We start from the raw sequence: 23263 nt of genomic DNA, 5'->3' as shown, positions 1-23263 counted from the left end.
TCCTTCTTTAGGTCTAATAGAGTTTGTTTTATGAATCTGGGTGCTCCAACATTGGGTGCATTCATTTTTATGATTGTTATGTCTTCTTGATGCATCAGGTGTATTTTCTTTAGAGAAATATCTAGTCAGATCATTTCCGCATTTTGAATTGGGTTATTTGCCTTATTATTATTGAGTTGCAAGAGTTTGTATAGTTTAGATTCAAGTTCCTTATCAGATATATGATTTGCAAATATTTTCTCCCATTCTCTGGGTTGTCTCTTTATTTTCTTGATGGTTTCCTTTGAAGCACAAATGTTTTAAATTTCAGTGAAGTCTAATATCTTTTATATTTATTATTTATTTTGTCCCTTGTGTTTTTTGTGTCATATCTAAAAAACCTTTGTTCACACAAGGTCCCACAGATTTACTACTATATTTCCTTCTAAGACTTTTATAGTTTTATCGTTCATTTTGAGTTCATTTTTGTCTATGGTATGAAGAAAGGTTCCAGCTTCATTTTTTTCTTTATGAATATCCAGTAGTCCCAAAACCCTTTGTTGAAAAGACTATTTTTTCTCCTCTTGGATTGTCTCAGCACCCTTGTGGTAAAGTCCATGTTTTGCAAATGGACTTTTATTCCATTTGTTATATGATATTATCTGTGGCTGCTTTTATGCTAGAACAGAAGAGTTGAGTAGTTGATACAGAGATCATATGTCCCATAAATCCTAAAATATTTACTATCCAGCCCTTCACAAGGAGAAGAAATCAGATTGCAATATCCATTGGCTGTTGGGGGGACCATTTACATTTTAGAGAAAGTTTTACAATGAGAAGAACCAAAGAAATTAATCCCCTGTGAAATTTCCAGGAAGATCAGGCTTTTCACCTCTCCGCTCACCCCAAATGATATATTTTAGACATAAGCAGTCCTGGGAGACTTATTTATCAAGAGGCATGTGTTTGTCTATGTTCTAAGCATGCTAAACATGGGAAGGACCTTCACACATTAAAGATGATTTTTTTTTTCAAATAACATTATACTAAATGAGGCTATCTTTCTTTTTCAGTGGATTGTGAACAAAGGCTAAAAATGTTAAAAGGGCTTCACTAAATCTATTTCTTCACAAATAGTACTTGTGGAGATAGTGGCCGGGGGAGGGAAACTATATGGCCATTTCCCACTTGCTTTAATTCAAAGGCCAACACATAGAATGATAACATTTATTCTCTTCTTTGTACTCAGGGTGTTAAGGAATTAGCAAAGCAGGTGAAGAGTTTGCCAGTGGTCAATTACAACCTCCTCAAGTATATTTGCAGGTAAGAACTGTCCTAAAGACTAAACTAAACAAAACAAGACTGTATTTAACCCAACGCTAATTTATGTTTGACAATGAATAAAATCACATAACTGACCTGAGCTCCAGCATTGGCCTCTATAAAATTAAGAGGGTTGGCAAGCACTAAAATTGCTAGATTTTGTAATTTGAAATGTTTCTGAAGTTTCTCTTGCCTTTGCATATTAAAGATATGTTACTTTGAACTTCTGTAAAAGTTGTTTGTACTATGTGGGGAGTGGCATGCTTAGAAAAAATAGTGAAATATGGTACTAAAAACACATTTTATGCAGTTGTTTTAAAAATTATATAAATATATTTATATATTATATTATACATTAATTATATAAATATATTTCTAAATGATTAATATATGGTAAGTGTTCAGTAAATATTATTTTCTTTTCATTTCTTCCCCACCTCAAAAGTCATTGAAAAGCCAATTGTAATTGAATTCTGCTAGGAAAAAAAGGCTTGTTTGAGAACCTATATTGTAAGTCTTTTTCTGCACAATAGAAAAATTTAACTTCTCTAGAAACATTCAAGCAGAGTTTTAATTTCAGGTATTTCAAATAAGAAATGATAGTTTGACTTTTTGTCTTCAGTTTTACTGTAATTTAGGCTCTACAACCATAGTGAACACGTGGAAATAGGCACCTTTTTTTAAAGTCATGGTGTGGTAGTTAAGAGCACAGACTATTGAGTAAGACTACCTGGGTTCAAATTTCTGCTCTGCCTCTTATTAACTCTGTGTCCTTGAAGATTCCTAATCTCTTTGGTGCCTTATGACTCTCATCTGTAAAATGGAGATAATAATAGTGCATATCTCATAGAGATGCTTCCATAAATTAATAAATTAGCACCATGACTGACACATAGTAGTGCTATATAAGTACATTATTTTTAATTTTCATCATTTCCTCTTGATCTCTTCAGTACAGTTAGCAAGCCGTAATAGAAGTTGTTATAGAAATGAAGAGGGGATGGAAAATGAAAAAAAGCTGAAAGATATCAAAATAATTTTTCCTACTAAAATTATCTGGGAGAGGGCCATTTCATGCCTCTTATTCTTTAGTACCAAATAAATTGAAACAATTTGTACTTGCAATTTTTCATATCAGTAGAACTGACGTTTTAATTTCAACCATGTTTGATTTTATTTTTTAATAGACTATAAATTTGAAGCTCATAAATTACTCCCCAAAGAGTGTTGATTTCTCTTCTCTACAGTAAGGGATTGTACCAGATGATCTTATATATAGTTCTCTAATTTGATATTTATATAAATTTAATGCTTTATTGAGGGATTGGAAGAGAATACATGTTCTTGACTCTCAAATCCATATTAGCATTGTTCAAACATACTTGCTCCTTTGATTGACAGAGAAAACCAAGCCAGGCCAGGCCAGAGTGAATATTTGATAATTTGCAATATATTTTTTCCACATTTGAGTGAGAAATGTTTGAATTTCCTAACAGTTTTGTCTCCATACTCATCTTTGAACATACTCCAGTTCATAAATTTCCCAGTGATCCATTTCTTGAACTGAGAAATTTGATCCCATTGTGTTTTGATTATATTCTTATACCCAATAGGTTCTTGGATGAAGTACAATCCTATTCAGGAGTTAACAAAATGAGTGTGCAGAACTTAGCAACTGTCTTTGGTCCTAATATCCTGCGCCCTAAAGTGGAAGATCCTTTGACCATCATGGAGGGTAAGTAAATGATTATCTTACACCCTCATTGAAAGAAGAATCAACTGTTCCATGTTTGCCCAGAACCTATTCAGCCTCTGAACAAACTAAGGAAATAAGTAAATCCATGGCAACTCCATTTATTGACTCAAGTTCTTTAAATGTAAAATTTTCTCTTTGGGAGTCAGGAATTTTTTTTAGTTTACTAAGCATAAAATGTACTAAATTATTTCCCAGTAGCCTTGCAAGACTAAATGGAAGTTTCATAAATCATCTGTAAAATATTATGCAAGAACTGAATAAATCTAGTTCATTTTGTCAGTTCAATGCAATTTTCAGAAAATTCAAAAAGTTGTTAATTTCAGTTAATATATATTTATTAATTTTGGTTTTATTTCACTGATTTCAAGAGGTAAAGAAATTTGATCCTTTATAAGTCATTTCTGCTTATTTACTTGTGGTTTAAAACATGAAGGAATTAATGTTTTCCAAATTACAAAGTGTCTTAAATTATTTTCTACAGTGAACTGCTACTTCTGTTTATTTCAATCAGGTCTCAGTGCTTGGGTTCCTTTCTTACTTGTGCCATTAGTAGCACCATTGTTCTGGCAAACTAGCCTAATTGAACATTTAAGAATTTAATAGGGAAGAGGGAAGGAGAAAAAATAATTATCTTAAGTTGTACTCTGAGCTTATTTAGTCTAGAACAAAATATTCCCCTCAATTGCATTAATTTTACTCCCTGCTACTGTTCCCTTCCTGAAAATTTACCTCCAGTCCTCATATTGACGTTTTTCTAGCCAAGTGGTCCCCAAAATGTGGTCCACAGATAGCTGGGGGTCTCTGAGATACATTCAAGAGATCCTTGGATACTTTCATAATACTACAAGCATGTTTTTTGCCCTTTCACTGTGTTGACATTTGTACTGATGGTGCAAAAGCAATGATGGGTAAAACAGCTGGCACCTTAGTATGAATCAAGGCCGTTGGTGCCAAACTCCATTAGCACCATATTCTTTACCACCACACATTTACGACAGGGGAGAAAATGCCAGTTTCACTGAAGAATGCCTATGGTCAATAGTAAAAATATTAAATATATTAAATCCCTGTCCCGGGGCCGAGCCCGTGGCGCACTCGGGAGAGTGCGGCGCTGGGAGCGCAGCGACGCTCCCGCCGCGGGTTCGGATCCTATATAGGAATGGCCGGTGCGCTCACTGGCTGAGCGCGGTGTGGGTGACACCACACCAAGGGTTGCGATCCCCTTACCGGTCACGAAAAAAGACAAAAAAAAAAATCCCTGTCCTGGAGAACACATCTTTTTAATATTCTGAGCCCTATGTCTAAAGCACTTCTTCCACATACTGTTTTCAAAGTAATGTAATGAATGGCTCAAGGAAAGCACTGATGTGATCATTTGAGCTGCAAGCAGTGCTAGCTGCTTTTTCACAGAACTCCATTTTTACTCGAAAGAACAACTGACTAACTGTGGTTATTCAGACCTGTGCATTTGGCAGACATATTCTCAAAAATGAACTAAGTTAACCTTTCACTTCAAGAAAAACACCTAGTAGAATTTGTTGCCATTGATAAAATTTAAACTTTCATGCAAAAAAAAAAAAAACCCTGTATCTAACACCTTGAGCTTGGCAGCTTTCCTAATACTTAGGAAATACTTTCCTGGTGAGATTAATGTTGATATTAACAAACATATCTTTGATACCGTAGATTTAAATGTGTCAACATTTGGAATATTTGCATAAGTCAGTGACTCTTCCAAATGGCCTGTTGTCACAAAGCCACATGTATGCAAAAGATCAATTCATGTTAGCTTTTCTGACTCCACAGAGCTTGCTCTCTGAGACATCCTGGCTTTGATTTTAATTGGCGCTTCTCTGTCTTTCATCTCTATTGTCCTAGTCCTGCTTGATTTTGCTTCCACTACCAGTGGATTCCTCTCCATGTGGAGCCCTTTCTGGAAGGGAGTCCTGGCTGGTCAGTGTTACGAGTTCCCAGGGGCTAGAAGACTCTGACACCCTCAGACCTTACTATAGGCCACCTCTGTGGGATTAGGCACATTCTCTCTCGATTTCAGCTGCTGTTCTTACATCAGCCCTTTACCTTTTCCAGTGAACACCTGTGGGGTAGTTTAGGGATGTTCTGTCTTCAGGCCCATCACAGCCCTCGTTGTTCTTCCACCTCCTTCCACACACATGCTGACACCACACAGGCCTTGTGGCAATGTGCATTTGTCTCCACCAACATGTATTTGGGGGTTTGGGGAGATACCTTGTCACCTAGTTGTAAACAGTGCCCGTGGTTTGCTATCTAGTTGCTCTGTTTTTATGTGGGGATTTTGAGAGATTCAATACTATGCTGCCACCATCTTCCTAGAAGTCAGTGTTTTTGTTTATCTTTTGCTGTTGTTACTTAAACTCTTGTTGCTGCTTTGAAAGACATCCCTTAAATCTTACATAGATGCCACATTCCATACTGTCAACAGAAGAAGGCAGTGTTGCTCTGGGAAAGAGTAGAATCCTAAACTCTTGAGTTTCCTAAGGGCTGAAGAACACCATTTCCATAGAAATCCACTGCCTCCCTTTGTGCATGAGAAACCTGATACCCAATGAGAAAAAATAACTTTCTCTAAATGCAGTGATAATAAGTGCAAGGGATAGGTATATAAGAGACAAATAAGTTCTTATAAAGAGTAGGGGAAAACTGAAGAAGCAAATCAATCCCATCTGCTGTCATGTTTCTGGGGTCACGGAAGCTCTCAGTTCATGGGAGTCCATCATTTTGTTTAACCCAGAGTTGATCAGGCCCCTGGGGGAACTGATTCACAGCAGCCGAACTTTCAGGAGACCTCACAGATCATATAAACCATCTGCCTCTCAGCTACTTCTTGGCCCAGTCTCAGCATGAGTCAGTATTTAAAGAAACAGCATTCTCGTGTCCAAAAATAATTGAAAATAAGTCAAATGTTTATCATGGTCTCTAGAAAAAACACCAGATCTGATTGCATTCTTAATGCACAGAAAGTTGTTTTGTTCTCCCTCTCCCTCCATTTCTCTGTCTCTCTCTCTTTCTCTGTATAAAATGCCCTAAGTTCTTTTTTTCTTCCCTTCCTCTAGCCCCTTCAAACTCTCCCAAATACATGTCATACAGAGTCTCTTGTCTCCCCCAACCTGTCATTCTCTGGATCTCCTCATTTTCTTACTTCCACAAATAATTTTCTCCCTTTTCTTTACTCATTATCCTGATTTGTGTAAAATTGTTCTTGGGAATGACATAGAAAAACAAGAATTACCCTTAGAGCAGTGATTCTTTACCCAGGCTGCATATTAACATTACTATGCAGATTTTTGAAAACCACACGCAGACCAGTTGTGTCAGATCTCTGATGGTGGGACCCAAACACCATAATTTTTAAGCTTCCTAAGTGATTCCAATGTGAAGTCCAAGCAGAGATCCACTGCCTTAGAATGTAAGAAAAGTGTAAAGCAGCAGGTGTGTTGAGGTTGGGAGGAGTGTGTAGAGAAGGAAGAAAAGCTTAAATATTTAAACTTTAAATACATATTTCTTTCAGGGGGCCGGCCCAGTGGTGCACTGGATAAGTGCGCCGCTTGGGAAGCTTGGCGGTGCTCCCGCCCGAGGGTTTGGATCCCACATACAGACCGGTTCCCGCTCACTGGCTGAGCGAGGCGCGGGCGCAACACCGAGGGTTGCAATCCCGTTGCCGGTCCCCAGTCCGGTACGGGGGCAACACTGAGGGTTGCGATCCGTTGCCGGACACGGAAAAAGACAAAAGACAAAAATAAAAAATAAAAAATAAATAAATACATATTTCTTTCAAAAATAAACCAAAATTATTATTTTTAATTTTAAAATGAAAAATAAAAATATTATTTTTGGTTAGTTAACATTTATTTTATAAGGAACAAGGAATTATTGTGTGCAAGATTTACATGGGAAACCAAATTAATATCAGGATCACTAAGCTAGCATAGGGTTATATCAAAGTTAAATGATCTTAATGGGTTTATGTTATCAAGCTGTAATAGCCTGGCTTGCAAATCTCTGAGGGATATGCTTAAAGGAGCAAGGTTTGTTTGTTGGATTGTTTGGATGGAAGATGGCCAGCCAGTTACATTTTCAAATTTTCTAGCCTGTTGCTAGCCCATGTATCCTAATTTTTGACAGAGGATACAATTACCATATAAACACAAGTCAAATCAAATGGAATGTTTTATATCCTTGTCTTCTAGACTAACTACCAAATGGTTGTGTGAAGAAAAATTATAACATTTTTTGAGCCATTACTATCTTATTAATCATTAAAAGCATGACTTCCTTGTGCTATCCAAGTTTTAGTACAATGGACTATATTATAAGTTCAGTATTTGTATTTTATTTATGTTTCTGTGGCCATATCTAATTTTCCTCATTAAAACATTGTAAGTGCCCTAGATTCTATAGAATAACTATATCTGAGGGTAAAATTTACTTTTGAAAATAATAACCCATTGGGCCGACCCCGTGGCTCACTTGGGAGAGTGCGGCGCTGGTAGCTCCGAGGCCACAGGTTCAGATCCTCTATAGGGATGGCCAGTGCGCTCACTGGCTGAGCACGGTGCGGACGACACCAAGCCAAGGGTTATGATCCCCTTACTGGTCACAAAAAAAAAGAAAGAAAGAAAATAATAATCCATTAACATATTTATTTATTCATTTATTCATTCAGCATTTATTCATGTGATATTCATTAAGCAACTAATTTATGCTCTTCATTAAGCCTGGGATTGCAAAGATGATTCAGGTAAAATTTTGCCTTCAAGAAACTTATAGTCTGTCCCATTGGAGACTTTAACATGTAAACATTTAATTATAAGGAAGGGCAAAAAATATTATACACATGGTATGTCAAAGGGCTGTGAGAGCACAAAGTGGGGAATTATGGTCTTTCTCTTGGAGGTCAGGGAAAGCTTCATAAATGAATAGACGTTTAAATAGTCATTTCACCAGAGGAAGAAACATAGTCTTCCGTAAGAGGGCGAGTGTCTTAGTTTGTCTGGACTGCTATAACAGAATACCCTCTTTCTGGATCATAGGCACCCATCTTCTTACTGTCTCCTTTCATGGCAGAAGATCCAAGGGAGCTCTCTGGGGTCTCTTTTATCAGGGCACTAATCCCATTCATGAGGGATCCACCCTCATGACCTAATCACTTCCCAAAGGCCCTACCTTCTAATACCATCACATTGGGGGTTAGTATTTCAATATATGAATGGGAGGGTGGGCACACAAATATTCAGACCACCACAGCAGTAGGAAAGATCATAGTGTGTCTGAGTAAGAAATTTGGCAAGGTCAGTGTATCAGGGCATATAGGGAAAATTGATGGAAGAATTTCTGGAAAGGCCTAACAATATTTTCTGAGACTTATAAACCATTCTGCATTAAGGAGACTTTTATAATTTTGAGCAAGAGAATGTTAATATAGGATTTTTATTTCAGCAATGTAACTCTGGCAGTTCTGGGGATTGGCTGTGGGAAGATAGGTAGAAATCACACTGAAGGTAGGCATTCATTGACTGTCACTGGCTTTGAGTTCCAAGATCAAGTTTACATGAGGGTAGTTTTAAAAGTTCAAGCAAAGATTTGTATTATCTTTTAATTCTATTTTTCTATGAACTTTTTGAAATACTCTCATATATGTGTTCATGCCTTCTAGTCATTTGCCCGACATTTTATATATAAAACATTTCAATTCAATCAAATATACTCTGAGGCTGAAGTAACTCCTGAGATACAATAAGTATATGCAACATTAGCCTGATCCAAGAGTGAGTTTAATCTATGTGTGTTGCTGTTGTCCCATGTGATATACTTTCATTATAATTTCAACAATAGGCCCGAATAAAAACTGCACAGGTTGACAAATAAACCTTAAATATTTGCTAACCCATAATATTTATCTTTACCTTACATTCCTTACCATTACTCTTTCTTTCTATTATTCAATTCAAATATTGATGTAGCCACTAATCATGGTTTTTAAATAAGCATATCCATATCTATATAATAGATAGATTTGTATTTTAAAGAAACCCTTCCAAGACAGCTTTTTAGCATTATTTTAAAGTACTACCAAACAGTATTGCTCCTCATCACAATGAAGGAACAGAGACTGGATTTATCCTCCCAAATTAAAGAACTAGAAAACTAGTACAATATATGAAACAGCAGTTTTTAGACATTGCACAACAGGCAGTAGATGACTATAATTCTAAAAGAAAGAAAACATAGGAGGGGAACACTGTGATTGTCCCAGATTACTGCTAGGAGGCAGTCTCCATATTGTGTCACAGAGAGGAAAAATGCAAACAGAGCCCAGGTTGTGTTAAACTAAAAAGAGTAAGATTAGAGGACAGGAAGCCCAAGGGAGCTAGAATTTAGGGGAATAGGAAGCAGAGAAGAGAGAAGTAGACATAGAGAGAGTTCAGAGATCTAAAGCGAATAGATGAGATTGATTTTTTGCTTGCATGAGAGGACACTACACAAGACCGGGGGCAAAGTACCAGAGATCAGTAGTCTGAACAATGCCTGTGCCTCACACCAAGCTTGAAATAATTTGTGTTTCCCACAGAAAGAGTGTAAAGTCCTGATAATGAGGCATTGTGTAGAGTACTCAGAAGAGTATCACCATAGTGATAAGGTTAACACTGTGGACCAATCGTTACAAAGTTTTAAAGCAAGCCTAGTTGTCCAATGGGAATTTGGGAGGAAGGGAAGGATGAATCGGTGGAGCACGTGGGATTTTTAGGGAAGTGAAAAATATTCTCTATGATACTGAAATGGAACAAACATGACATTATGCATTTGTCACTGCCCATAGAATACACAACACAAAGAATGATCCCTAACGTAAACTATGTACCTTAGTTAATAATAATGTATCTATATTGGTTCATAAATTGTAACAAATATACCACATTAATTCAAGATATTAATAAAAGGGGAAACTGGGGGGTGGTGAGGAGGTATGTGGGAACCCTCTGACTTCCTGCTCAATTTTTCTATAAACCTGAAATTGCTTTAAAAAATGAAGCCTATTAATGTAAAATATAAATGATCCCACTAATCTCCAGATGCTTAACTATATGCCAGAACAAGTCCAACACACATAAACATGATAAAGAGAGAAATAAAAGATGTTTTGAAAGCCCAAATAAAATTTCTAAAATTGAAAATTATAATAACTAAAGTAAATATTCCACTGGATAGGATTAGATTCAATATTGGAGAAGACTTATAAAGAATAAGTATAGGCATATAAAGACACATAAGGAAATAGCAAGGGAAACTATCCAATATGAAGCACAGACAAAAAAATACTCAATTTTTTCCCAAAATTATGAAAATTAAAAGCACAGAGATCTCAGAAGCTCAAAAATACGAAATAGAGTAAATGTAAAGAAAACCACATAAGAGCCATCATCATAAAAAATGCTGAGAACCAATGATGAAGAGAGAAACTTAGGAGCACCCTTAAGGACAAAGGACACCTTACTTACAGAGGAACTAAGAGAAGAATTACAGAAAATTTCATTAGAAACCAATAATTTTTTCCCAAAATTATGAAAATTAAAAGCACAGAGATCTCAGAAGCTCAAAAATACGAAGTAGAGTAAATGTAAAGAAAACCACATAAGAGCCGTCATCATAAAAAATGCTGAGAACCAATGATGAAGAGAGAAACTTAGGAGCACCCTTAAGGACAAAAGACACCTTACTTACAGAGGAACTAAGAGAAGAATTACAGAAAATTTCATTAGAAACCAATTAAGCCAAAAGAAATGGCTCAAAATCTTTAAAGTACTGAAAAATTATCTACCTAGATTTGTATGTCCAATGACTATATCTTAATATCGTTTAAAAATAAAGAGGAGCTAAAAACATTTTTATGAAAACCAAAAGCTGAGTGAATTCATCATTACAAAAGCAAGGTAAAGAGAGTTCTTGAGGCAGAAGAAATATGGTTCCAGATGGACACCTAGGCACACAAATAATGGAGTGCTGAAAATGAATAATGTGTGGATAAGTAGGAAAGAAATTGTGTCTTATTTTTAGTCTCATTAAAAGACAACTTACTATATGAAGCAAAAAATAATAATAATAATGTAATGTAGCGAGTATAATCCATATGGAAATAAAATGTATGACAACAATAGAATAAAGTATAGAAAACGGAAGTGAGAAAATGCAAGTAGATTGCTACAAGGTTTTTAATCTATACATGAGGTGTTATAATATTGCTTAAAGGTAGATTGTGATAAATTAAACCATAGAACAACCACTAAGTTTCAGGTAATAAGCCAACAGTAAAGATAAAATGGAGTATTATATAAATCTAAAAGATTTATATCAATAAGTCTATCAATAAATCTAAAAGAAGGCATGAAAAGAAGAAAAAAGGAACAATGATCAGATAAGACAAATAGAAAATAAGTACTATGATGATAGAATTAAACTCAACTATTTAAATAATCACATTAAATGTTAATGGCCTATATATTCCAGTCTAAAGGTAAAGATAGTCAAATTGGATAAAAATACAACACATGACTCTATGCTGTAGGTATACTATTTAAAATATGAAGACATAGATAGGCTTAAAACCAAAAAGAATGCAAAAAGATGTACAATTTGTGTGACGCAGCTAAAGCAGTATTTTGAGGGAAATTCACAGAATTATATGCTTATATCAGAAAAAAAAAAAAGAAAGGTCTAAAATCAATCATGTAAGTTTCCACTTTAGGAAACTACAATAAGAAGAGCTAATTTCAACCAAAGGAAGCAGAGGTACGGAATAATAAAGATAAGAACAGAATTCAAGGAAATAGAGAACCAATATGATGTAGAAAATCGGTGAAACCAAAAAGATCAATAAAATTGATAAACCTCTCACTATAATGATCAGAAAAGAAAAAATTTAGTTACATTACCTATATCAGGTTTGACAGAAGTGATGTTCTAAAGATCCTACAGAAGTTAAAATTAAGGAAATATTTTGAAAAACTTTTTGCCAAGAAATTGGGCAGTGGAGATAAAATTTCAAATTTTTTGAAAGACACAAACTATCAAAGCTTACTCAAGAAGAAATAAATAAACTGGGGCTGGTAAAGCAATTGAATTCATAGTTTAAAACATTCCCACAAAACAAAACAAACAAGATAACACTTTGAGGTCCAGATTTACTTATAAATTCTATCAAATATTTAAGGAGGAAATAATATCAGGTGTATACATACTCTTTCAGAAAAGAAGACATAAAAAGAATTCTTGCTAACTAATTTTATGAGGCAAGCATTACCCTGATATTAAAATGGACAAAGACATTATAAGAAAAGAGAAATACAGAATAGTGTCACTCATGGATACAGATATATAAATCCTAAACAAAACTTTGGTAAATTGACTTCAACATATGAAAAGGATAATAAATCAAGACCAGTGGGTTTTACCCCAGGAAGACAAGTTTGGTTAACTATTTAAAAATCAGTGTAACTCATAATATTAACACACCACATTAAAAGACCAGAACAAACAAACAATACATCTTTATGGATACAGAAAAAGCATTTCACAATCTGACACCGCTCATGATAAAAACTCTTAGCAAACTAGAAATAAAAAGAAACTTCCTCAAGATAACAAAGGTCACGTATGAAAAATTCAGTTATAATATCATACTTTATGGTAAAAAATTGAATGCTTTGCCCCAAAGATTGGACTTAAAATATGATTACCTACTCCTGCCGTTTCTATTTTACCAGAAATCCTAGCCAGTGCAAAAAAGCTAGAGGCATACAGATTGGAAAGGAAGATATAAGACCCTCTTTATTCACAGACAACATGGTAATCTATGTAGAAAATTTTAAGAATTTACAAATTAAAGTAATATAACTAATAAGTGAATTTATTAAGTTCACACAATAGAAAGTCACTTATTAAAATTTATCGTATTCCCATACATTAACACTGAACAATGAGAAATTGAAATAAAAATGATCATTTAGAAAATTTACAAATATAAAATATTTATGGTTAATTTAAGAAAACATGTGTAAGACATATACCCTGAAAAGTGCTAAAATTAAGAAAAAAAATTTAGTAAAAACTACATAAATGAGAAAATATTCCATGTTAATGTACTCATATTGGAATACTCACTATCAATTAGATATTAATTCTCTTAAAATTGACTTGTAGTTTCAAAGTGACTTCCACCAGGATTTTCATTTGTAGAAATTGACAATCTAATCATAAACTTTACATTAAAATAAAAATTATCTAAGATAGACAAAATAAGTTGAAAGGAAAAAACAAAGTTTAATATATGCTACTTGATTTTGAGACAATATAATGCCACAAATAATCAAGGTATTGGTATAAAGATAGACATATAGATCAGTGGAATAAAGAGTCCAGAAATAGACCCACACATGTGTGGTCATTTGATTTTGGATGAATATGCCAAGGTATTTCAATGAGAAAGGGATGGTCATTTCAGCAAATGATACTAGAGCAATTGCATATCCATTAAACAAATAACTTTAATTCTTACCTCATATCACACAAAAAATTAACTTGAAATAGATCATAGACCTAAATGTAAGAGTTAGAAGTATAAAACTTAGGGAAGAAAACATAGAAAAAAATCTTATGACCTTGAATTAGTCGAAGACTTAGGACATAAAAACTCTACCAATAAAATAATTATTTTTGATATGGTGGACTTCGTCTAAATTAAAACTTTTTTGCTATTCAAAAGATATTCTTAAAACAAAAAGGCAAGCCACAGGCATGGGAAATATGTTTGCAAATATCATATCAGATTAAAGAACTTGTTTTAAGAATATATAAAGAACTCATGCAATGTAAGAGTCAACCCAATGAAAAAATGGGCAAAAGATCTGATATAGACACACCATCAAAGAAGACAAATAGCAAATAGCACGTGGAAAGATGTTAACATCTGTAATCACTAGAAAAATGAGAATTTAAACCATAATGAGATAACACTAGACATCCCTTACAAAGTATAAAGTTGAGACTGAAAATACACCAAGTTTGGCTAGTAGAAATAGAAAATGGTAGAGCCATTTTGTGAAAGAATTAAGCAAGTTCTTATAAACTTAAATATATGCTAACCATGAGACCCAGCAGAGCAATGTGCCAAACATTTACCCAAGAATAAAGAGAATATATGTTCCTCCAAGACTTGTAGTCAAATATTCACATCAATGTTATTCATAATAGCCCCAAACTGAAAACAGACCAATTCTCCATCAACTAATGAGTAGATGAACAAATTACGGCATATGTGTAGAGTAGCATACTGCTAAACAATAAAAAGAGTGAATAACTGATCCATGTAGCAACATGTGTAAATATGTCAGAAGTACTAATATTAAGTAAAACTTGCCTAGACAAAGAAGACTACACACTGTATAATTCCATTTGTATGAAATGCTAGAAAAGGCAAAACTAAAGCAACAGAAAGCACGTCAGTGGGTGCCATGGGCAGGAGGTGGAGTTTGGGGATTGACTCCAAAGGGACACAGGGAACTTTTCTATCATGATTAGGTGGTATTTCCGGGACTGTCTACATTTCTCAAAAATCGTCAAATATCTTCAGACATGCAAAATAACACATGTGCAAGGTATTCGTTGCAAAAAATACAAATCGAAACTACATTATGTAGAATGCTGCCTATATATATATTACATTTTTATTACATTTATATACTATATTTTAAGTGCCTACATATCTTTAAAGGAAAATTGAATTTTTAGCCAATGCTTATGAAGAAAAGTGTCTATAATATGGTATTTAAATTCAACCTGTATAAAATTATATGAGCTGGTGGGGGGAATTGCTGGATTGTGTGGCACAATGGGACCCCAGAATCTGCTTAGACTTTTCAGAACGGACTGGTGATTATAACCACACTGACCTCATTATTTGGGCTTTGTGTTCCTCATTAGCATTCTAAGGAAGAAAATGACAGAGAGTAGGGAATAAAATGGAAAAAAAGAAAAAAGATAGTGCATATAATGACACACACATCATCTTTACTACAAAGCTGGTCTGTCCTAAATGGCTATAAAAATTCAAAAAAAGTACCTTTCTAAGAGACTATTGCCATTTGTTATGCCAGAGACTCAATGAAATTAAAGCCTCCCAAGATACAAGAGAGTTCTAAATTTCAAGGACCCTGAGTCTCATTCTATAATTGTGGCTGGTACACTTTGGCCTGTTCACAAACTGATCGTGAAGACCTTGGGGATATCACTCTTCAATTAATTAAATGTCCCACATAGTTTATAGCTATGATGGGAGGCAGTGATGCATTAATTTTTGAATATTAATATTCCAGTGATGGGAAAAAGGCCCATTTTCCCAAAATACTAGGCCAAGTCATATGTAATAGAAATTGCAAACCTTTGAAAGTGTGTATGTCATATGGCAAATGTGTCTGTCATAGGGACAAATAGTAAAATAGCATTAAATACACATAATGGTGACAGTGTTACTTTAACTGCTCTAAAATCTTTGCATGATTCATTACTACATGCATTGAAAATAGAATGACAAATTCAGAGGTTACAAAAACAGAAAAGATGGGTATATGACACAATTCATTTAATTTGGTCTTTTTTCTCCCACAACTCTGTAATAATTGATGACATTTCAATAGATAGTTGTCTTTTACATAGTTTTCTATTTAGAACTACCTCCTTTACTTAATACTACTACACTTCTAAATTCCAGAAGCCGAAACATAGGAGGACAAATGCACAAATTTGGAATAAGAAGACTGAGTATTAAATTTCACCTTTGTCACTGTATTAGTCAGGGTTCTCCAAAGAGACAGAATCAATAGGATATGTTATAATTATATGAGAGGGATTTATTAGGGGAATTAGCTCACGTGACTATGAAGAAAAGTCCCACAATAGGCCGTCTATAAACTGGGTGCTGGTAGCGTGGCTCATTCCAAATCCAAAGGCCTCAAAAGCAGGGAAGCTGATAGAATTAACCTTCACAGTTGCCTATCATCTGTGTGGCCTTAAGCAAGCAGCCTAACCTTTTTGACCCTCACTTTTCTCATCTGAAAAAAAAATGTTAAGCCCTATCTCACAGACTTTTGAAAAACTTAATTTGGAAGATATAAGTGAAACATTTCCATCCACTACAGTGCTTCTAACACACACAGCAATCACCTGGGAATATTGTTAAAATGCATATTCTGGTTCAAAAGGTCTGCAGTGGGATCTGAAATTTTGAAGCTTTCAGATGATGCCAGTGCTAAAACTCTGTTATTGTTCGTGTCATGGGAAAGCTGGTTGGAAATGTAAAATATCATGTCCCATGCAATGCCTACTGAATTAGAATCTGCATTTCAATAGGATCTCCAGGTAATTTGCATGAACAATAAAATTTGAGCAACATTGGTCTAGTAGCAGACCTGGCACATTGCAGATAATCGATCTAAAGGTATTATAAGTTTTGAATCATCACAGGAAAAAGTGTGCAGAATATAGGTAGATATAACATTTTTTTTTCTATTCAAAATTTGACTTGGAATTATATTGCCCAGGTATTGCTTTCAGCTAAAGAGCAGCCTCGCCCCAGGTCAGGCTTCTACTTACTGATAGTCTCTCAATTAGCAGCTGTTTCAGTGGAAGTCTGAATTGTCAAAATCTCTTGTCATCATTTTCTTCTCCAAATTTCATGTTTTAAGTATTTATATAGAAACTACATTTACTAACTACTAAAATATAAGTTGTTTCTCTCTATATATTTATCAGAGACTACTCTTAGGAGCTTTTATCAACATTTTACAAACATACCTAACATACCAAACTGATACGATTCAAGCCATAGCAAAGACAAGGGATGTTTGCATTAGTCCATACTACTTTCTTGTAGATACATGAATAAAATTAACACTGAATAAGATTCTTAGGGAATTGGGGGTCCCAAGCTGAAAAATTAGTCTACAAGTCTAGTTGAAGCCAGTTTTAGGGGATGAATCTCAGTTTATACATCAAATGAAATATGTAAAAATATATTTTGAGATTTCAGCTCATACACCATAGAATATGATCTAACAATTGATTTTTTAAAATAATACATTTAATAATAGATCAACATTTCTACCCACTATTATTTGAGTTATTTTTACTGTCTGTAACTAGATAAGGCATTGATTTCTAATTCATACTTTTCAGTCAAGAGTAAAAATATGAGTATAAAATGGGAACTGTAGTATTTTCATCTGTGTGAGAGAATGGTTTTCTTTCATGAAGGTCTTCTCTCTGTTTAGAATTCCCTGAAACTTTTGTAGTTCTTGTAGAGCAGGCTTGCTAGTGACATATTCTTTCAGTTTTTGTTTATCTGAAAATGTATTAATTTCTACTTCATTTTTGAAGGATTTTTTTTTTTTTGGATATAAAATTCTTGCTTGACAGTATTTTTAGTTTAGCACTGAAAATTTTATTGCATTTTCTTCTAACCACCATGGCTTCTGATGATGAAACAGCTGTTAATCTTGTTGACGGTCCCTTAAACATGAATCACTTTCTCTTGATGCATTCAAGATTCTCTCTTTGTCTTGAGCTTCTAACAATCTGACTATGATGTGTCTAGGTATGGATGTCTCTGTATTTACCTTACTAGGAATTTATCAAGCTCCTTGGATGTGTACGTTCATTATTTTTCATCAGACTGGGAAGTTTCCAGTCCCTGTTTCTTTCTGTTCACTTCTCTTTCTCCTCTCCTTTTGGGAATATCATTACACATAGCTGGTAATCTTTAATGGTGTCCCACAGGTTTAGAATGTTCTGTTCATTTTTCTTTATTTTTCCTTCTTTGTGTTCTTCAGACTGTATAACCTCAGTTGATGCGTCCTCAGGTGTGCTGTTTCTTTCTTCTGCTTGCTCAAATCTGTTGATCCCCTCTACTAATTTTTTTCAGTATTGTACTTGTCAACTCCAGAGTATCTATTTGGTTCTAGTTTTATACTTTCTGTCTCTTTATTAGTATTCTTAATTCGGTGAGACATTGTTCTTACTTTCCTTTGGTTTCTTTAGACATGGTTTCCTTTAGTTATTTGGAACATTTAAAATAGCTAATTTAAAGCCTTTGTCGAGGGAGTACAATGTCTGGGCTTCCTCAGAGTCAGTCTTTTTTTTTTTCCTTCAAGTATAAACCATATTTACTTTATTATTTGCGTGTCATAATTTTTTTATTGAAAACTGGATATTTTTAATAATATGTGGGAACTCTAGATATCAGAATCTCCCCCTCCTTAGGGTTTGTTGTTGTTGCTGTGTGTTGTTGTTGTTGTTGTTTAGTGTCTCTATGTATTCCATAAAGTCCATACTTTTAGTTATGTGCAGCCATTGAAGAGTCTCTGCTTGTTTTGCTTAGTTGTCAATTAACAACCAGATAGAAATTCCCTTAAATGCCTGCAGCCAGGGAGTTTCTCAGTCTTTACCAAGGGGTTTTGTGTGGATTTTGTGTCTACCCTTCAACGCTCAGCCAGGCAGTTTACGACTCTGCCCTCACCTTCAGTTTCTGCTTGTGCAGAGACTCAAGGTCAGCCAGTGGTGAGAGCTTAGGAACTTCTCACTTCTTTCTTGAACATGCACACAGCCCTGGGCATGCACATAACTCTAAGTGTGCATGTGGCCTTCTAGATTTCCAGGAATATATCAGAGCATTTCAAAACCCCCTATAGAAATCTCATTCCCCAGATTTTCTTTCTTTCTTTTTTTTTTATGTCTTTTTTGTGACCGGTAAGGGGATGCAACCCTTGGCTTGGTGTCACCCGCACCGCGCTCAGCCAGTGAGTGCACCGGCCATCCCTATATAGGATCCAAACCTGCGGCGGGAGCACCGCTACACTCCCAAGCGCCGCACTCTCCCGAGTGCTCCACGGGGCCGGCCCCCCAGATTTTCTTTCTAAGCTTTCAACTAGCCTATCATTTGTCCCAACTGTTGTCCATTGCTTCAGGTAGCCATGATGTTAAACAAAAGTGCTACTCATTATTTTTCACAAATACCCCTAGGGGAAAAGGCTGTTCACACTGGTCAAGTTCCTAGTCAGATCAAATAAAGACAAGCCTCCAAGTAGGGTCTTCCAGGGAACCACCAGATAGGTCAAATACTGACAATTCTCTGGGAATGGAGCTTTGAAGAAGTTCCCACCTTGCTCTGCCCATTCCAGCAACTGCCAGACTACTGGATTACACTGTGGTTGTGGACTGTTGTTTTTCATGGTTTTTGCAAAGCTGGGGAGAGGAGAATGGGAATAGGGCAAGTTTAAACAACCCAGTTGGCTGCACAAGATTCAGCCATTTTTCTTGAATAAAGACACTCCAGATTGCTTCAAGCCATTAGTTAATTTCCAGAGTACTGAAAATGTTGATTCGGAAAACTTTTGCTAGATATTTTTATGGAGAGGATTTTTGGAGGTCATTACTACACCATTCTAGCTGATGACACCTAAAATGCCCCGAAGCTTTTGAATGGTGAGCAAAAGTCATGTGAAACTTCATTGCCTTGCTGTATTGGAAAGACAGACCACATGTCTACTAGAGATTGTATAGGGTTCTATTTGAAGATACCTCGAAAGTATCTTGGTGGTTTGAACCAATTGTCACACGAGGTCACAATGACCCCTCCTAAGAAATATTTCTCATAATTCGATGTCAAACTTGCAAGAAATGTTGTATAATGATTAAGAGTGCAGTCTTTGGAACTAGACAACTCTGGGTTCAAGCCTGAGTCTGATTCTCAATAGTTATGTGACCCTAGTTAGGTTACTTAACCTTTACAACACAGTGATAATAGCAATACGTATTCATAATTTATTTTAAAATCCAACTAAACTATAAAAGTAAAGTGCTTTGCACAGTTCACGGCACAGAGTAAATGCTCAAGAAATAAGGCTGCACTCTAACCAACTGAGCTCACCAGCCAGCCCAAGAAATTTTAGCTTCTATTGCTATCATCCTTAAGACTATAGTTTGGCACCACTACTAATAATGCTGAATGTTCACCTTAATGTGTTTCTTTAAGAGTCACATCGAAAATAGGAAATAAACCAAAACTGTCTCACTCACACTACTTTGTTTTCTGTGCAATTCCAGGCACTGTGGTGGTCCAGCAGTTGATGTCAATGATGATTAGCAAACAGGATCGCCTCTTCCCCACAGAGACAGACCTACAAAGCAAGTCCCAAGATGGGGTGAGCAACAACAACAATGAAATTCCAAAGAAAGCCACCATGGGTCAGTTACAGAACAAGGAGAATAATAATACCAAGGACAGCCCTGGCAGGCGCTGCTCTTGGGACCAGTCTGAGTCTCCCCAGAGAAGCAGCATGGACAACGGATCCCCCACGGCTCTCCCAGGCAGCAAAACCAATAGCCCAAGGAACAGTGTCCACAAGCTGGATGTCTCTAGGAGCCCCCCTCTCATGGTCAAAAAGAACCCAGCCTTCAATAAGGGTAGTGGGATCGTCACCAATGGGTCCTTCAGCAGCAGTAATGCAGAAGGTCCTGAGAAAACCCAAACAACCCCCAATGGGAGCTTACAGGCCAGAAGGACCTCTTTGCTGAAGGGGTCTGGTACCAAAATGGGCACCCACAGTGTACAGAATGGAACAGTGCGCATGGGCATTTTGAACCCCGACACGCTTGGAAACCCCATGAATGGTCGAAGCATGAGCTGGCTGCCCAACGGCTATGTGACCCTGAGAGACAACAAACAGAAAGAGCAAGCCGGAGAGTCAGGCCAGCACAATAGGCTCTCCACCTACGACAATGTCCATCAGCAGTTCTCCATGTTGAACCTTGACGACAAGCAGAGTGTCGACAGTGCCACCTGGTCCACTTCCTCCTGTGAAATCTCGCTTCCGGAGAACTCCAACTCCTGTCGCTCCTCCACCACCACCTGCCCAGAACAAGACTTTTATGGGGGGAACTTTGAGGACCCTGTTTTGGATGGGCCTCCGCAGGATGACCTTTCCCACCCCGGGGACTACGAAAACAAAAGTGACCATAGGAGTGTGGGAGGTCGAAGTAGTCGTGCCACCAGCAGCAGCGACAACAGTGAGACATTTGTTGGTAACAACTCCAGCAACCACAGTGCTCTGCACAGTTTAGTCTCCAGCCTGAAACAGGAAATGACCAAACAGAAGATAGAGTATGAGTCCAGGATAAAGAGGTGAGGAAAATCTGGAGGTCACAACTCCAGAGAGTGTGCAACAGCCACCTGCCGTGGGGCAGGATCACACGGGGGGCTAAGTACACTGACTTCAAAGTCAGAGACCCGAGTTCAAGTCCTCACTTCACCACTTGTGAGCTGTGGAACTCTGGAGAAGTTAGCTTAATCTCTGTCCCCTAATGTGAAAAATTTAAATCCTAGTACATCTAGCTCAAAAGCACATAAGACGTCACTGAGCACTGGCCCTGACACAGAATACGAGCTCAATAAAGTCATCTTTGATTATTATTATTATTAAACATGTAGATTTATAGTGGAGGGCTGGAGGGAGAGGGGCTTGAGGAAAGGAACAGAGAATAAGGAGAGGGCTGGTTTTTACCAACAAGAAAATGATAAAATTAGTCTAAAAAAATTGTAGAAGTAAAGAGACCTTTAGTTTTTATTCTTCTAATCACTGAATGCATTTATAGTGGAGGGCTGGAGGGAGAGGGGCTTGAGGAAAGGAACAGAGAATAAGGAGAGGGTTGGTTTTTACCAACAAGAAAATGATAAAATTAGTCTAAAAAAATTGTAGAAGTAAAGAGACCTTTAGTTTTTATTCTTCTAATCACTGAATGCTGAGTGTCTTCTATCTGCCAGGCTCAGTTCTAGACCCTGAGGATTTAGATGAGTTCAGAGAGGTAACAGACACTAGGTGACATGGGGGGGTCAATTACAGTCTGATTTTTACTCTGAGATAGGCATCCATGGAGGTTACTGAGAAGAGGGGTGACAAAGTGTTTTCACACAAAAAAGGGAAACTGTAGCCTAAATGGGGAGCAAAGAATATGGACTATAAGGAAGGAGTTAATGCTGAAAACAATTTACATCTTCTCATAAGATGGCCAAGGTAGACGTTCACTTAGCAACTTCCTCGGGGAAGCAATGTGGGCAAGGTAAGGGGCACTGGCTGAATGCGTTGTGTTCATGTGCCCCTGGGAGTCAGATGCCCTATTGGCTGGAGAACTAGGAAAGCAGAGGGTGGAGCCCAGGACTGACAGATATGGCCTTGTGCTAGAGACCACACCCACGTTTCCACCATGGTCTCAGAACGTACAAACTGATCATTGTTATGTTCTTTCAGTGCAGTGTAGGGGAAAGAATACTGAATGATTAAGTCAGGAGAAGTGGGCCTGAGGCCCGGTTTGGCACGAAGTAGCCTCTCTAGTGGTCTCAGTCCCAGTTTTGAGCTGTGACTGGGGGGCCTCTGCCTGTGCAGGGTGCTATGACCTCAACACCTCATCCTGCTTCAACTGCTTCCATGGCTCCAAACTCCACATCCTCTTCCTTTACACATAAAGTCGACTTTAGTTCATCTTAATATGTATCCCATTCATTTATCAATTACAGACCAAAAGAATATATTTTCAAAAGCTATGGCAAAGTAAATATAAACAAAATACTATTCATAAATGAGATTGAAAAATCACTTTCTTGGAAAGTATTTTTTATAAGCTTCATTGAACAGAACATGGTTTTAATTTTTATATATAATGCCGAGTGACAGGAGGTTTAAATAAGAAAAGGAATAGTGTCTTCATCTTATAAGGTTACTCTTCTTTCTGAATGTAGTTTTTGGAACTTCTAGGTACCAGAATTCTGAATTGCTGCAAATGCATGATGATAAATTTACATTTAGCACTGGGAAGCTTATCTTTTGAGGTGAGGGATAGCACTTTAAAATTGTATTAGGAAAAGAAAAAAGGTTATTGTGAAACTGCAGATGTACACATTTCTGAGAATATTGTTGATAACATATATGTTCTGAGTTCTATGGTGCATTCCAGCGACTTTGATAAAATAATAGAACTTTCCAACAGAGTGTCATCTCAATGGGCCATTCCACTGTAGCATAAACAAAGCATAAACAAAAAGTATGAAAAGCCAAGGGAGAGAGAGGT

General features: G+C 36.4%; 1 protein-coding gene across 1 annotated transcript in view; it reads left to right on the top strand.

Moving 5' to 3' along the window:
- ARHGAP24 (Rho GTPase activating protein 24) overlaps window positions 1–23263 on the top strand; it is a 60574-nt gene that overhangs the window by 30965 nt on the left and 6346 nt on the right. Inside the window, exons 4-6 of the mRNA XM_008591349.1 lie at window positions 1229–1302; window positions 2916–3037; window positions 20246–21323. Of these exons, the coding sequence (XP_008589571.1) occupies window positions 1229–1302; window positions 2916–3037; window positions 20246–21323 (1274 nt within the window). The remainder of the gene's footprint in view (window positions 1–1228; window positions 1303–2915; window positions 3038–20245; window positions 21324–23263) is intronic.

Source organism: Galeopterus variegatus, unplaced genomic scaffold (assembly GCF_000696425.1).
Source record: "Galeopterus variegatus unplaced genomic scaffold, G_variegatus-3.0.2 Scaffold6857, whole genome shotgun sequence".
Lineage (NCBI taxonomy): Eukaryota > Metazoa > Chordata > Mammalia > Dermoptera > Cynocephalidae > Galeopterus > Galeopterus variegatus.
The sequence above is the reverse complement of the archived record's forward strand: the minus strand, read 5'-3'. Positions and strand labels throughout refer to the sequence as shown.